The sequence below is a fragment of the Marmota flaviventris genome, chromosome 6 (genome assembly GCF_047511675.1).
Source record: "Marmota flaviventris isolate mMarFla1 chromosome 6, mMarFla1.hap1, whole genome shotgun sequence".
NCBI classification, from domain to species: Eukaryota; Metazoa; Chordata; class Mammalia; order Rodentia; family Sciuridae; genus Marmota; species Marmota flaviventris.
In genome coordinates this window covers 139,953,286-139,970,157 of record NC_092503.1, presented here as the reverse complement: position 1 = coordinate 139,970,157, position 16,872 = coordinate 139,953,286, and the positions used below count along the sequence as shown (strand labels likewise).

At 38.6% G+C, this 16,872-nt stretch overlaps 1 protein-coding gene across 10 annotated transcripts in view; it reads right to left on the bottom strand.

Moving 5' to 3' along the window:
* Positions 1–16,872, bottom strand: part of Fars2 (phenylalanyl-tRNA synthetase 2, mitochondrial) — a 513,853-nt gene that overhangs the window by 325,552 nt on the left and 171,429 nt on the right. For all 10 annotated transcript variants that reach the window (XM_071613658.1, XM_071613660.1, XM_071613657.1 and 7 more), the window contains one exon: positions 14,028–14,159. In XM_071613658.1, the coding sequence (XP_071469759.1) occupies positions 14,028–14,159 (132 nt within the window). The remainder of the gene's footprint in view (positions 1–14,027; positions 14,160–16,872) is intronic.

The following is a 16,872-nucleotide window of genomic DNA, read 5'->3' as shown; positions in this document are numbered from 1 at the left end:
AGAAAGCATCCAACTTTTTCACCCTACCATTTTCCACACCTGGTTGACTATGGAATATTGGGTGTGCATGTGTATATGCACACATAGAACCTAATAGTATTCAATTCCTGAATTATGCCAATTGAAAGTCACAATCTGGCATAAATTATGTCTAATGACATTACTTCATTTTTTTCCCCATGGACATAAAAATGTGGCCATTGCAGAAAGACATTGCTTCCAGCCTAAAAAAACAGAAATGAACCTTGAAAAAAATGACACAAGAAAAATAACTTAGCAGATTGTGTTTATCCCCACAGTACCATAAATAATTCCTAAACTTCTAAATTGCCTTTTTGCAGGGGAGAAAATAAAATTGAGCTACTGGGAACACATCACTACCTGCTTGCAAAGCTACAGTGATCCCATAAAGCAAAAGTTCCATAAATAGTTTAAATAAAATTCAATTACATGAACATCACTTTTTCTTTCTTTTTTTTGGGGGGGGGGAGTGGGAGTATCTCTGAGAATTTCTTTAAGGGGGACAAAAAACCTGATTAACCAACTACACATACCAAAATCCCGCTGGTATGCAATTTTCCATGTGATGCTATAAAACAAAACACAGTCCCCTATGGGTTTGATTAATATTTAAAAAAAAAATCTCTGGGATGTTTAAGAGAATAAAGCTTAGGATTTGAGAGTTAAAAATAAATCTGAAAATTATCTTTCAGGCCAATCATTTTATAGATGAATAAACTGAGACCCACAGGACTTGACCAAAATCTCCAGCCCAGCTAATGGCCAGGCCTATAAGCTACATCTTAACTTCAAGGCCCAGGTGCTTCCCACCACACCAGCTTTGTTAACTGGGAACTGCAGAGCTGCTGAGGGCAGAAAGAGCCAAGAGCCAGCATAGAAAACTAGGTCAGTTTTCCTCAACACTGTACTGTTTCTATGATCCTGCAGAAAGAAGAATAAACACTGGAGGGGTGGGGCAGGAGGTATATGCAGCCACCTATTTAGTTTGCATATGTGTACTGACTACCTGTATATGCTAGGCAGGCATTGTTCAAGGAAATGGAAACAAAAGAATGATCAAACCCCCCAAAATCCCCATCCCAATAAGGTTACATTCTAGTGAGTCATAATCTTCTACCTGAGATGGTTAAATTTAGACACCTGGCACTAAAACTTTAAAAAGGCTATATTTGAAATACAATATGTTAGTTGGTGTTCCATTACCAAAACAAATACCTGCAATAAAAACTTTAAAAGAGGAAAGATTTATTCTGACCCACAGTAAGCAGGTTTCAGCCCATGATTAGTTGGCCCCATTGCTTTAGGGCCATGTGGCACCATGATGCAGAGCACAAAGCAAAGGAAGCTTCTCACCTCATGTCAGCCAGGAAGTGAAAATAAAGACCAGCGTGGAGGGGTCCCAATATTCCCTTCAAGAGCTTGCCCCCAGTGGCCAGAAAACTTCCCCCAAAGCTCTACCTTGTAAAGGTTCCTCCACCTCCCAATAGCACCAAGGGCTGGGAACAAAGCCTTGAAACACATTGGTCTTTGGACACACTTATCCAAACCCTAGCACACACACATATCCATCCACATGGACACACACACAGGTACACACACGAACTTCGGGAACTTTCCAGATAAACCCTATCCCTAAAATTCCTGACTGGTTTAGGAGACTATCACATAACATTCTAAAATACTCTGATTACTATGCAATGGCCTCTATCCAGAGAAAGAGAAGTAGAAAAGGTCAAGATTTTTCAACCACCCTCCTCAGGGAAGTAGAGAGGAAATACCTGAAATAAGTGAATGAATTCAACAGAATTTTCTGTGAAATGATATCAAACAAGAGAATCTCAAGCAGACTATAAGCCCTTGGTAAAAGTGAGGAAGTAGACATATGACAACCACAGCACACATTTTATCAGTCAGCTACAGCTGATCAGCAACCACTACCAAACCTCAGTGGCTGGGGCTGGAACCCAGCTGCTCCAGCCTGGCTGGGCTCAGGTTAGGGGTTGGGTCAGGAGCAGTCCACATGCTTCTCAGCACTGAAACCACCAGGTGACACAGGGCTTGCTCACCTCATGAAAAAGTGAAAAAAGGCAAAAATCACTGCCAACTACATTTCAAGCCTCACTACAGATCACATCTGCTAATAACCCTATTAGCCAAAGAAGTCACAGGACCAAACCCCACATCAACCGGGCAGAGAAGTAAAATTCTCCCACAGCAGAAAGCACTTCAAAGTCATGGAAAGGGAGAAGTGAAGAACCGGGAAAAATAATGGAGCTTAATGAAAGAAATGACCATTTTCAACAATACAAACGGGCCAAATGTGCATACCTCTTACTTAGACACTCACAATCTACCTTACGAGCTGCAGAATATCAAAAGCCAATAGTTGAACTGTGTCACGGGGGTCACACTTTCAGGTATGCTGGGGATAAAAGGAAAAAGAACAGCTTCCTCCTGGATGGAGACAGACTGGAAGATTAAATGGCAATGACTTTATACAGTGCCAAATATACAAAACTTTAACTTTGAAAAGAACACTCTTCTCAGAGGGTAGAATCTCTCTGCTTTCCAAAAATTATGCTGCCAACAGTATACGACACATATCCTAACAGCTGTAAAACATCAGAAGAGTAGACACACACCGCAACTTCAATCTAGTTGCGAAAACCGTTTATTACAGGAATAGAAATATTTGAGGGGTGACATACATTAGGAGGAGGATTAGGGAGAACTAGAAAATATTCCAGGAAATAAATCCAACTCTGTGAAAATAGTATAATTGGGGTCCCGAGGCAAGCTCGGAGCTACATTTCCTAGTCAAACAAGGGCATCCTAGAATATGCTTTCCAGCCAAGAGAAACTGTCACATAGGGTGGGGACCAAATCTGACAGAATACTGGGAGAGAGAGAAGGTGAATGTCTGAAAGACATTAAATATTTAGAATACCGATGTTGGAAATATGAATGATATAGCAATACCATCAGAGACTTAAACTACCAGAATCAAGCATGACAAGCGGGGGGTTATCTTCACGGAACTTGTCAACTTACACCCACTCATATTTCCTGACAAAGTACCTTTTTGGGAGAATGATATGATATAAAGAAATCTACAGCTAGCCAAGAGAAAAATACATTTTTTTTTCTTTTGTGAAAAGTGACAAGAAAAGCCACACAACTGGAGCATATAATTGTAATACATACAAATGACAAATAATTAACATCCAATATAAACGTAGATTCCTACCAATTAGTTAAAAAAAAAAAACCAGAAAAATGAGCCCTAATAGAAAATGAACTAATGTCAAATAAATAAAATGTAAAATAAATGTCAAATGTGTTTGACCTCAAGAGAAATCAGGCAAAGACAAATGAAAACTGCAGTAAGTTACACCAGCCTGGCAAAAATAAGTTGAACAAGGTCAAGTGTTCAAAACAACATAGACAATGAGAACTTTCACAGAGAGGTTCACGGCTGGGTCAATAAGGAACGGAACTTCAGGAAACAATTTGGTGATATCCAATAAAGCCAGAGATGCTCAGAGGTACTGACTTAGCAATTCTACTGCTAGATAAAATATACCTCAGAGAAACTCTTATACCTATTGTCTAGATGTACAAAAATGTTCAACAAGAGCAAAAAAATTGGAAACAATTAAATATAAAAAAAATTAAAGAATGAATGAATAAACTATGGCATATTCATTCATCCAAAAGAACTTAAGTACTGAAAAACAAATGAACTGAATGATTTCATAATGTCACATGGAAAATAAGCTGCAAATTACTGACAGTGTGATTCCATTTGTTAAAAAATACACACGCAGATAAGTTAACTTGTTATATAATACAGCCAGTAAAACTATAATGAAAGTCAAGATAATGACACAAAATTCAAAACCAAAACTGTTCGCAGGTGAGTGGTGAGAAGAAAAGAGTGAAGATATTGCCAGAGGAGATACCTGGGGGACTTCAACAGAGATGACAATAAGGTTAGCATTTGGAGAGGAAGACTACAAAGAAAACACACAGAATATATTTTAGCACACTTTCAAGTGCCATTAGAAAGCAGACAGAGCCAAAAACTTCTGAAAACATGTCCAATTACACTAGTGATCAAAATAAATAAATAAATAAATAAATTGAAACAACACCAGTATAAAATGTCTTTCCTGTTATATATAAAGAGTAAAGAGACTGAAGGTGTTCGGTGTTGCTCTTGAGACTGTGGGAAAAGAAGTGCTTTCAAACAAGGCAGGTAATTTTTCCCAGAGTACAACATATTTCTGTAATGCATGTGGCCATAATTCTACTTTCATAATCTTATCCCAGGAAAATACTAAGGCATGTGCTCCTCTCTAGACCTACCGTCAACAACATACCAACATGGGAGAGGTTGGCGAGATGGCTGCATGGCCATTAGCAACGATAATGCAGGGCTGGGACTGGGGCTCAGTGGTAGAGCACTTGCCTAGCACATGTGAGGCACTGGGTTTGATTCTCAGCACCACATTAAAAAAATGAATAAGTAAAATAAAGTTATTATGTCCACCTAGAAATAAAAATTTTTTTAAATGACAATGCAGATGGATATCTGGTAATATCAGAGCACAGTCATGTTACAGTCCCTGTAAAACTAATAAAACAGTTAAAAGTGTGATTCTGTTTTTATAAATATATATGATTTCTCCACATAGTTATATGTGATCATTATATATACTCTTAAGATTTGTAAAGTGTGATAAGTGATCGTGAAATTACTTCTCCTTAATTTCTAAATTAATGCAGATTAATTTCACATCGGAAGATATTCTCACCAACTTATTATCAGTTGGAAAGAGGAAAAAGGACAGATTTACAATATTTGAAAAGACATCTCTATTCTGACAGCTTGAAAATACGTCACAAGGAAGAACTCCAAGACGGAACCTACACACGAGGCTGACACATGTATTTCCTTTTTTAAAAGGGCAATAGAAGGGTCCAGACTGATTGAGAGGAAGGAAGGCAAGTGAGGAAGGTGAGAGAAAAGGAGATGGGAGGAGGGGAGGAGCAAGGGAGGGAGCTGATGGATCTTAGCCTCCATTTGCTTTGCCTCAAACCTGCACTAGGATTAATTCTGATTAATAAAGTTGAGGGATGAAATAGACAAGTGGCACCAGTACAGCAGAGTTTCCATGATACATGGTGGTGTCATGCAAGTCCTCTCACCCTGGATGTCTGTACAATGCACCCTGTAGTTTGGTCCACAGTAATGGGGTGAAAGTCTCCCTGTGGTTAGAACTAAAAGCTCTGGGCAAGCCCACAAACAGAAGTAGAGAACTCTAGAAAGTAAACAATAGGAAAATGATGAAGGAGAGGCAAAACCGGGAGAGGTAACATCACAGCGTGAATTTTCTATTTCATTTTCTGGGTGGGTTTTTTTTGGAGGGGGGAGCTAACATGATTTTGCCCCAAAGGTGGGTCACAGTTGTGGAGCTGCTTCACACCACAGGCAACTAAACCTCAGAGAGAAGCCTATTTCTCTACATACAGGTAAAGTGCTTCTCCAGCTGGAAATGAAGGGGAAAATTTTGGAATGGAGAGACCAGAAGGAGAGGCCATAATTCTATCCCTGCCGACGGCACACAAAGCACAAACTCAAACCACTGCCACAAGTTTCAAACCAATCCCCAAAGCAACCACATACAGGATGGACACAAATCAGAGCAGCACAATTCTACCAATCTGAATCACTGCCCTTAGAAAGCAAGGTCTGAACCCCACCAGGTTGCTCATTAACAGTGACCACAGGATTACAGCAGGGCCCAGTGTGTCCCCAACTCACCATCTGCAAGATCCAGCACACAATACAACATTATTTGACAAAGAATCAAGAAGATATGATCAGCTTTCCACAGAAGTCAATCTTAAAACGACCACTTGTTAAAATTATCAGATTCTTTAAAGCAACTATTTAACTTTGCTCTAAGTGAAGAAAAATATGCTTGATAGCAATGAAAAAGAGAAACTGTGAAACAAAACCAAACCCCATTTTTAAAATAAACAAGATCTGAAATAAGAAACTTATTTCAGAGAAGTCATCAATGGTACATTTACCTCTAACCCTATTGACTTTTTAGGCTAAATTTTGCTATTGAGTGTAAATACATACTGGTAGATTTAAATATTTTAAAAAAGGAAAAGAAGAGATTTACAAGGCAGCAGAAAGGAGACAAAAGAGGACACTGGGGACAACATGAACATGGATTCACAGAAACTACCTGGTCTGAAAAACAGAGAGTAAAAGAAGTGGGAACAGGAAAAGTGAATAGAGTCTCTGGATATCCTAGAGCAAAATCAAAGATTTAACATGAGTATTAAAGAAACTCAAAGGAAACAATACCTCGAAATATCAAAAGCACACTGCTGAAACCACAGACAGAGAAAAAACTCCTGAAAGTAACTACAGAAAGATAACAAGAGTATACACAAGTGAATAATGATAAAAAGAAATACGTTGTTTCCTTTAGAAATCATAGAAGACAATGAAAAAAGTCATTAAATAACTAAGAGGAAAAAAAATCCATCAATCCAGTATTCTAAATTCCATAAAAATATCCTTCAAGATAAAGAGGAAATAGATTCATGCTCGGGCAGAGGATCACTAATGAATTCATCACCAGCACAGAGTCTATAAGAAATGCCAACCAGAATTTTTCATAGCAAAGGGAAAAACTATTAGAAGAAAATAAGAATCTTTGAAAGTGAAGGAAGAGCAAGAAAAATGGTAATAGCCAGACAAAAACAAAAGAATACTATTTTGGTATTAAGTACTTTAAAATGCATATGACTATTTAAAGAAAACCATGTTCACACTAGATGAGGTTTTCAACACCTCATACGCTATATACGCTGATATAACATATGTAACTATACCTAGGGAGGGAGGAAAATAAGGCTGGGATTGATATTTTAATGTAAATAAAACAGACATCAAGTAAAAAAGAATCAAATATAAAGATAGATTTCATAAAGATAAAAGGAGTAATTCCTCCAAAAAAACATAACAGCTATAAAAAAGGCATGCACCTAATAATATAGCTTCAAAAAAACACGAAGAAAAATGACAGAATAAAAGGGCAAAATAGACAACTCCATAATCATAGTAGAAAATACTTTCCCGAGCAACTGACAGAATACTGAAAGAAAAAAAAAATCAGTAGGCACAGAAGAGCTGAGCAACACTAGGCAATTACTTTGATGTAAATGACATTTACAGAACTTTCGACTCATAAGTTTCTTCTCAAGAGAAATGCAAACATGCCCTCGCAAAGGCTTTTATACAAATATTTATATCACTTTCACACTGAATTGCCCCAAACTGGAAACAACCCAAATGTCCACCAACAAATGAAAGGATAAACAAATTGGAGTTGTCTATACAATGAAACAGTACTCAAAATGTAGTGAACTGATACATACTACAATTCTATTTGTATAATATACAAGAAAAAGCAAACTAATCTGAAATGACAGCAGTTATACCTGCCTGAAGACAGGGCCGGAGGGAGTGGCAGATTGCAAAAGAGCACAAGGATACATTCGTCAGTGATAAAAATGTTCATTATTTTGATTGTGGTGATGGCTTCACAGGTATATAAAAATAAGTCAAAAACGGACAAAACTGTATACCTTTAAAATGTGTATTTCATTATACTTTATACCACAATAAAATTAGGGAAATATTAACCCTATCCTAAAGACAAGGGGGGTATAAAGTTTTGAGTGTGGGTCCTTCACAAGAATTACATGGGATAGTTTAAACCATTCATCCCAATCCCCACACAAAACTACAGACTCTGATATCCTATGAGCAGACAAGTTATATAAGCTCACCAACTGATTACTAATCACATATCTGAAAAAACACTATTTACGGCCTAATTCAAAGGCCATCTCGCCTCTGAAGCCTCCAGTAATTCAACTAACATAATTACCTCTTTTCATCTCACAAAGCTTGCTCTCAAAACTGGAACTTACGTAAAATTGATATAATCTTACCTGCCTGTGTTTGTCAGCTTTCCATTACTGTCACAAAATACCTGAGATAATCAACTTCTAAAATAAAAGGTTCATTCTGGCTCCCAGTTAAAGGTTTGAGTCTACACAGGATTGATTCATTGTCTTTGGACCTCGGTAAGGCAGTTCTGATGGGAGCATGTGATAGAGGAAGCTGCTCACAATAATGGTGGCCAGGAAGCAGAGAGAGAAAAACAAGAAGGGGCCAAGGTCCCAATATTCCCTTCAAGGACATGCCCCCAATGATCTAACTTACTTCCACCTCTTAATGGTTCTACCACCTCCCAACAGCACAAAGCTAAGGACCAACCTTTAATAAATAGCATTTGAGGGGATTCCAAATCTAAACTATAGTAGCACCCTACCACCTTTGTAAGTTTTCACAGGCAAAAAGACATCCATTTTTTTGTAGCTTCCTCTATGTATAGCATCCTGCCTTCCAAAAAGAGATGCTAAATATATTAAGAGTATGTCTGCTTGTATCTAGCCATGCCTTGTTTAGTCTTGGCCCTTGCCATTTGAAAGTCTGCCATCTTAGACTAATAATACTAAACCATATATGTGCATGTTGAGTTTGGAGAGAGCAGATATCAACGAGAGGACTAAACTGGAAATAGATTCACACTCAGAAAAGGAAATGCAGTGTTGTACATGCCAACTGTGCAACCAAAGAAAGACAACGTAAAGAACTCCCTGGGAAGAGGAAACTAACGTGTTCTGAAATGCCTGTTACAAAGACCTGTACTGTCTCTACCCAGCCTGAATGTCACCTGCACAAAGTTCTGACACAGTCTTCTCTAATCCCTGCCCCTCCCTGTCACTCTGCCCACTGTTCCTCTACTGCAAATATGTGTATTTTATGTCTGTGTGATGTTCTCAAAGGTAAAGACAGTACTTATTCTATTTTTCACAGCCTTAGAAGGACTTCAGGAAATACGTGATGAATGAATGAACAAATAATGACTGTTTAAGGCTGGAAACTTTTCATGCATGTTTCCCCAAAATGTCATGTTTGAAATTTTAATGAGGATGTAGGGAACTGGACTCATTTTGTAAGTTATGTTCTACTACACAGCTTTTTCTCCCCCCTTGGCCTACTTAAAATCTTCTAAACTTTACAGGGGCTCAGTAAGTGGTAAATTCCTTCCTGGCACAAGCACGGCCCATAGTCCTCACTGGGATGGCTTTAGAAATTTGTGCTCCACATACCACATGAAAGGGCAGAAGCAGCCTGAGTCAGTCCAGTGAGAAGTAAGGGTGTAATATGTGGGGACCTGGCTCAGTGCTGTCCTCATAACACATCCCTGAGAGAAACACAAGAAAATGGTCACTATTCATCACAAATACTAACTCTAAGGAATCTGAAAGTAATGGGGAAGATTCTGCAACTTAAGGAAGAAGAAATAAAGTAAGATTCCACAAGCCCTTAGGAGGAGCCTCATTCCATGCACAAAAACATACACAGGCCACTGTCAACTTCAACATGTGAGAAAATGTTGACGCTGTTTAAGTGAGTAATCTAACTCAAGCTCTAAATAAATCACTCTATCACAGAAGGTGACCCAAGCGGCAGAGCCCTTCAGAGGTAACAAATTACAAAACAAGTGAAGTTTTATTTGCAGTTTGCCTCATTGTTTCAGTTTTTCAATCAATACTACTTCAAACAACTTATCTGAAATCAATTTTATCATTCCCAATAATGCAATCCACAATTTGGGTAGCATGATATCATGGATAACTGTTATCAAAAGGACGTGGCCAGCAGGTATGGTGGCACACACCTGTCATCCCAGCAACTTAGGAGGCTAAGGCAGCAGGATGGCAAGTTCAAAGTCAATCTCAGCAATGGTGAGGTGCTAAGCAATTCAGTAAGACCCTCTCTCTAATACTATTTTTTTTAAAGGCGGGGGGAGGGGGGCCTGGTGATGTGGCTCAGTGGTTGAGTGCCTCTGAGTTCAATCCCCAGTACTAGCACCCACCCACCCCCAAATAAAAAAAATGACTTGGCCAAGCCTCACTAGCAATCTAGCCATTTGATCCAGATCATCTTTCTCAGGCTTTATAAAATGCAGGGAATAATAGCACCTACCATAGAACCCTTTCATTAAGGTGAAATGTAAGAAAGCATAAAAAGCATACTTTTTTGTAAATCCAGCAGCTCAGAAGGATGAGGCAGGAGGATCGTGAGTTCAACCTCAGCAAAAGTGAGGCAATAAGCAACTCAGTGAGACCCTGACTCTAAATAAAATACAAAATATCGGGCTGGGGATGTGGCTCAGTGTTCAAGTACCCCCAAGTTCAATCCCCGGTACCTTCCCCCTCCCCCAAAAAAGCATGCTTTCTAAGATGCTAGCCTACAGGAAGGGCTCAAAGGATGTCTGCTGCTACCATTGCTCCAACATCGTTGGTTTCTGACTTTTAGTACTTAACCTAATAGAGTTAAGAACCTTAAAGAAGGAGAATTTGGAACCATCAATTTGTCTCTTAGAAGTTCTCTTTGAAAAAGAGAAAGAAATGGGGAGGAGAAAGGGAAGTTGAAAGAAGGGAGAAGGGAGAAAAGGAGAGGAAAGAAAATGCAGGAGAAAAGACTAAAATAGAGGAATGATGTACAGGTAGCCTGTCTTTCTTCAGGCTCTAGGAACTTCGAAAACAGAAAACCAACTGTACTTGCAAATAATGTCTGTAGTTAGAAACTGCCAGGCAAATCGTTTAAAATCTTCAACTAGAGAAGTCAAAACACATTCAAGTCTAAAAACAGAGCAGAACTTTGTCACAATAACTTCAAGTTCAAATAGCAAAACCTATACAGTTTCTTTTATAAAAGTCACCTCTTCTATTTCTTTATTCTCCCTCCCTAGCAGGATATTTAAATTTTATGCATACAATTTCCCAATGACTTGAAGCACATCCTACCAACACTGTGAATCTCCGAAACATATTTGCATGTTGGGTGTCTTCTTTTTTACTTTGCCATTCCCTTCAAGAATACCTAACATGGCTGATTTAATTGTAGAACAGCAGTTTCATTAATGATCAATAATAAATTGGAAACTTGTTTCAGATAACTATATTCAGCCAGTTATTTTGTGAATAAACCTCGTAAAAACTATGAAGGAAATATAAGAAGGCACAAATCCAAGTGACAACTGATATGTAAGTTGATCTCCCTTCCTAGCTTTATTTTTTTTTTATTGGTTGTTCAAAACATTACAAAGCTCTTGACATATCATATTTCATACATTAGGTTCAAGTTGGTTATGAACTCCCAATTTTACCCCAAATACAGATTGCAGAATCACATCGGTTACACATCCACATTTTTACATAATGCCCTATTAGTAACTGTTGTATTCTGCTACCTTTCCTATCCTCTACTATCCCCCCTCCCCTCCCCTCCCATGTTCTCTCTCTACCCCTTCCTAGCTTTATTAGCTCTGGCCTTCTGACAATAGGCACTTCTAGAAGGAAGCCTAGGAGTCCTTCAAATTTTTTGTCTAAAAAACAAAAGACCACAGGGATATTTGAAGTTAGCTCCTACTCAAGGACAGACTAAATGTTACTCCCAGTATTCTGTGTCCTCTACTGAAATGCACACGCATCTGATTTTCCCTTTCTTTCAGTTTTTTATTACTTTCTTTTCCCTCTAAAACCAAAAACTCAAATTTAGAATCACAGATAGAGATGGGTATAGATCAAAGAGATAACTAGTTCCACTTAGTTAGAAATTGATCTACAACATGCAAGATAGCCTTTTTAAAGTATTTCCTGTTGGTAAATAGCTCTAACCATGAGAAAAATCTTTAAATATTAATTTCAACTGAATGTATGCTGTGTGCTGGATCCTTTGCTAATAAGAACATTATAAATATCATCTTAATTAATCTTAATAACAAAACTTTGAAGATGGGGTCACTGTGTCCACTTTAATTTTGGAAAAACCAAAGATCATAGGTAATAAGTAACTTGCCTGAAGAGACACAGTTATTAATTGAGAGAGCTGTAAGAAAACCCCAGGGTTTACCCAAGTGCTGGCCTCACAATTGTTACAGGCCTTAATTTTGATTTCTGTCACCACTCTCCTCTAGGATGGCCCTTCAAATATTCAAAAACTGCCTGTGAAGCATTTGGCCTCCACTGGGCGTTCCACCACCTTCCTCAGTAGAATGGAGAAGAATCTGTGAGCTTATTAAGTCTACATCCCTACATAGAGGAGACCTCAGAGTAAAACCAAGGGGAAATCTGAATGAATCCACTAGTTCCATTTGCTTTTAGCTACTTTCTTTGATGACCAATTTTACAGGTCACACAGCTAAGCAGTATAATCCCATCAGCTTTGCTATCAGAAGCTCCTCTGATGGATGGTCACTATGGTAACAATTGTTTAAGCAGTTTTTACGTGGAGGCTGCTTTAATCTTTCTTAAATCAGTTGAAATTGCCAACCATTTACTGGGGCCTACAACAGTTGTCTGATGGGTGAGAATCTTTTGACTTCAGAGGGCCAAAAACCCCACGCACAGATCATGCTAACTCTGCCATTTTCTGAATGTGCTTCTAAGGAGCCACAAAGTTTTAACAATACACAAGCAGCTGACCAATGAATCTTTCCTTGCCTCCAGTCACCTTCTCTGACACCTCAAACCATCCTGCTTCTTTATCCCATAAATACCCCTGAACCCTATCCAAGGGAGGTAGATTTGAGATTTGGGGCTCCCACTTCCTCAGCATAGGCATCATGTGAATAAACTCTCTTTTGCCAAACTTGTCATTTCAGTGATTGGCATCCTGTGCTGTGGGCAAAATGGGGCTCATTTGGTAACATGTTCTAGTCAGCTTTTTTGCTGCTACAACTAAAAGATCCAGAACAATTTTAGGAGAGAAAACATTTATTTAGGGGCTCACAGTTACAGAGGTCTCAATCCATAGACAGCAGACTCCATTCCTCAGGGCTCAAGGTGAGGCTGAACATCATGGAGGAAAAATGTGACAGAGGGAAGCAGCTCACATGATGATCAGTTAAAAAACAGAGAGAGCTCCACTTGCCAGATACAAAATATATACCCCAAAGCCATGCCCCCAATTTCCCACCTCCTGCAGCCATGCTCTTCCTGCCTTTAGCCACCACTCAATTAATCCCATCAGGTGACTAATTCACTGATTGGGTTAAGGCTCTCATAACCCAATCATTTCTTCTCTGAACCTTCTCACACATGAGCTTCTAAGGGACATCTCACATCTAAACCATAATATAACAAGGGTAAGAGGGAGAGCCAGACATCCAGTTTCCCAGCAAATTCTTTATGCACCCTATCTCTTCAGAATCCCCTCATCTTCTAACTCCATGACCACATTATCCCATCTTTACCCACATTTCTTAGTCACCCAGGAAGATTGCTCTTCTCCATTCTGCTGAAGGCCCCATGACCAACCTGGAGAAGAATTTGTGGGCCCTTTAAGTCCACACCCCTACAAGGAAGGGGACCTAAGAGTGAAACCAAGGGAAAATCTGACCAACCTGGAACCACAACTGCCCTCCAAGGCACACAGCAAATGCCCTTCTATAGGAGCAGGGAAAAGGAACCCAGGACAATCTCCATTTAGTGCTTACTGCTTACACATGGGCTTGGAAGGAAGTCAGTTTAGAAGACAAACTGCTCGAGTATGACATGCATTTAATTGCCTCTGAGGCAATCAGAAAGCAACATATCAACAAACACAAAATCAAGGTACAAACCAGCAGCCAGGTTCTGATAAGAAAGATCTCCAAAGAAGCTTCTGCAAAATGAGATGTGAGAAAGTTGGTGTCAGATATGTCTAGTGGGTACCACGGAGAGAAGGATAGCAATGGAGGAATACTACGGAAATGACTGCAAATGACTAGGAGGTTACTTGAGGAGAGAAGGTTCCTTTAGAGAGCCTTTCAGTAACATGTGAGATTCTTTTCTACCTGAATTGACCAGTTGCTGTTCCATCACCCCACAGCCAAGAACTTCTAGCCATTCTCCGTGGAAGTTGATCTCCATCTCGAAGGAAGGATGAGTAAAAGGAAAGTAGCAGTCCACCCATCTTATCTCCAACCCTGCAGAGATGACAAAGAAAAAAGAAAGAGCATCATGAGGCAGTCTACCCTTTCTTGGGATCAAATCTGCCCTTCAGCAAACGACATCAATTACTACATTCTGAGTAAAATAAATAGCAAACAAACTAATTTGCAACATGTTAGGGTAAGGCAATAAATCTTATAACTTGTGAATAACTAGGCATGTCTTTCCAGATATGAAAAGCACTGTGTGTAGTTCTGGGACCCTCTAAAACCAAATCAATCACTTGTCAATTTCGGCAACCATTTGGCAAAGGAAAAAATTAAGTCCAGATCATGAGAAAGCACGCAATTCTCTCTAATTTCTAGAAATGAAAGTGACACCATTTCAGAGTATTTTAAAAAATTATATTTTTGCTATACTATCCTCCAAACATGCATACCCACTGATGTAAGAAAAATTATGAGATATCCTATACTTACTTACAAGGGCCAACGGATGGGGTATGGGTAGAGATAAGAGAAGTTAATCCGTTAACATTTGCAGGTGAAAGCAAAACAGACTGTTCCATTTGCCTGAATGTACACTAAAGTCTTGACTTAAATCCCATCCTGGCCAACCACCAGGGCTCCTGGTCCCCTGCAATCTGTTTTAGTATAAACTTTCTGGACTCTCAACCCCCACTCATGCAGAAGCAATGGTTACTTGCCTGTGGACTGCCCTATCATCCCAAAGCTTTCTCAGTTCAACGTAAATGACAAATATCTTCCTTACTCAAATCTGCATGATTTAAAAAAACAAAACAAAAGAACACTCATAGCTCTGGTCCACAGGACCTATTTCCAACTGCCATCTAGCCCTATTTTTGGTAGTTTTAGGAAATTATTCCAGGATCTGGTCCTTTTTTCTGGTTAGCACCTGCAATGGTGGTATTATTATTATTATTATTATTATTAGCAAAAAAATTTTTATTTAATAAAAGAAAGACTAGTTCACTTAAAACAGTGAAAGCCTGCAAAGATCAGATGTCATTTAAATGCCGAAAAACCATGTGAGAGGTCACCTGGCAGCTCCATGCCCAGGTTCCAGAACACAGAAAGTGAGCATTTGCAAATCATTGTGCTCCTTGCCCTTAGTGGCAGGGCTCTCATTTTCAGGCAATTCTAAGGCCTTGATAAAGGATCCAATTTTCAAGGGTAACATACCCTCCCATAGGAATCTAAAATACCACATTTTCAGTCAAGACTATCCTATGGAAATTAGAATGTGAAATGAATAAAAATAATAAAAGCAATAAAAAATTGCTTCTATCTATTGAGCCTTTACCATCCCATTTCACAGATGGGGGGAAAATTAGAGAGGTCAAGTATCTCACTCAAAGTCACAAAACTAGCAGACGACTGGCTACGTCTAGGTCTGTCCAATTCCAAAATCCAGATGCTGACAATTAAAAAGTAACTCTCTGTATCTATGAATCAAAATTCAAATGAGAGGAGAATTATGAGACACAGGTCTTTTCCTGTGCCCCAAATTCCAAAGAAGAAGGTTGATTTTTTTTTCTTTTCAGTTGCACTTATTTAGTTTTAGTTGCATTTATTTTCCTAGCTACCTGCTATCTATGGCAAGCATTTTAGTTTATAATAGTAAAATATTTTCTTTTTATTATATATGAGTATAATAAACATTAAATTGCACATGTGAAAAGTACAGAATTTGATAAATGTCGATAAACATATACATCCATAAAACTGTCACCATAATCAGGATAATGCCCATATCCATCACCCTCAAAAGTTTCCTGTGCCCCTCTGTAATCCTCAGCACCCAACTGCAGTCCCCACTTATTCTCCAGGCCTCCCAAACTCCCAAGAAACCACAGATCTCTTCTGTTGCTATAGTCAAGCTCGCATTCCCTAGAATTTTATTAAAAAGGGAATCACACAGAATGTAATGGTCTTTTGTCCATCTTCTTTCACTCTGTATATTTTAAGATTCACCCATGTTGCATAAAGCTGTGATTCATTGCTTGTTATTGCTGAGTACACTTTGCAAATACTTTTTTCATCTGGGAAAAAAAGATGACCCAGTTGCTGGCCACTTAGGCAAAGTCCACAAGTTACCCAGGCAGTCCAGACTTTTCTGTGTGAAGCTCATACATGAAGAGCAGTTGTTTATTTGCAGCTATATTTGAGAAGATATTTGTACACCTGTGTGTCTGCCCTTCTTTGGGACCAACAATCCCCTATCAATATTTTCATAAAAGCACCAGAGACAATCCTGCTAGCAAACAGAAATGTGTGAAGCCTTAGGACATAAAACTGAGAGCAGAAGGACCAGGAGACGAAACAATTTTGAACATTCTTTTTTGTAACTCCTGGCAAGTATCAAATTATTTTATGAAAAGAGTTCAGAAAAACAAATTCTATCATGTAGCTTTTTATACTGGTTTGACTTTTGCCAAAAATAGCAACAGCACTAAGGAATAACATCATAATTTCTTCATCATATCATTAAATATCTAAGGGCTCAGAATAGAGTAAGTGCATTCTGCACCAGTTAATTTCCCTGTATCAAATTTTTAAAATTCCTTCAAATAGGCTAAATAGAGTTTAGTTTATATAACTTTACATCTCACACTAATAACATCTTAGGTTCCCCCAAGTATGAAAGAAAAATTTTCAAGACATTAGTAGGCACTCAAAATAGTCATTTGTTGAAGCTGGGAGCAGTGATAGTAATGCACGCCTATAA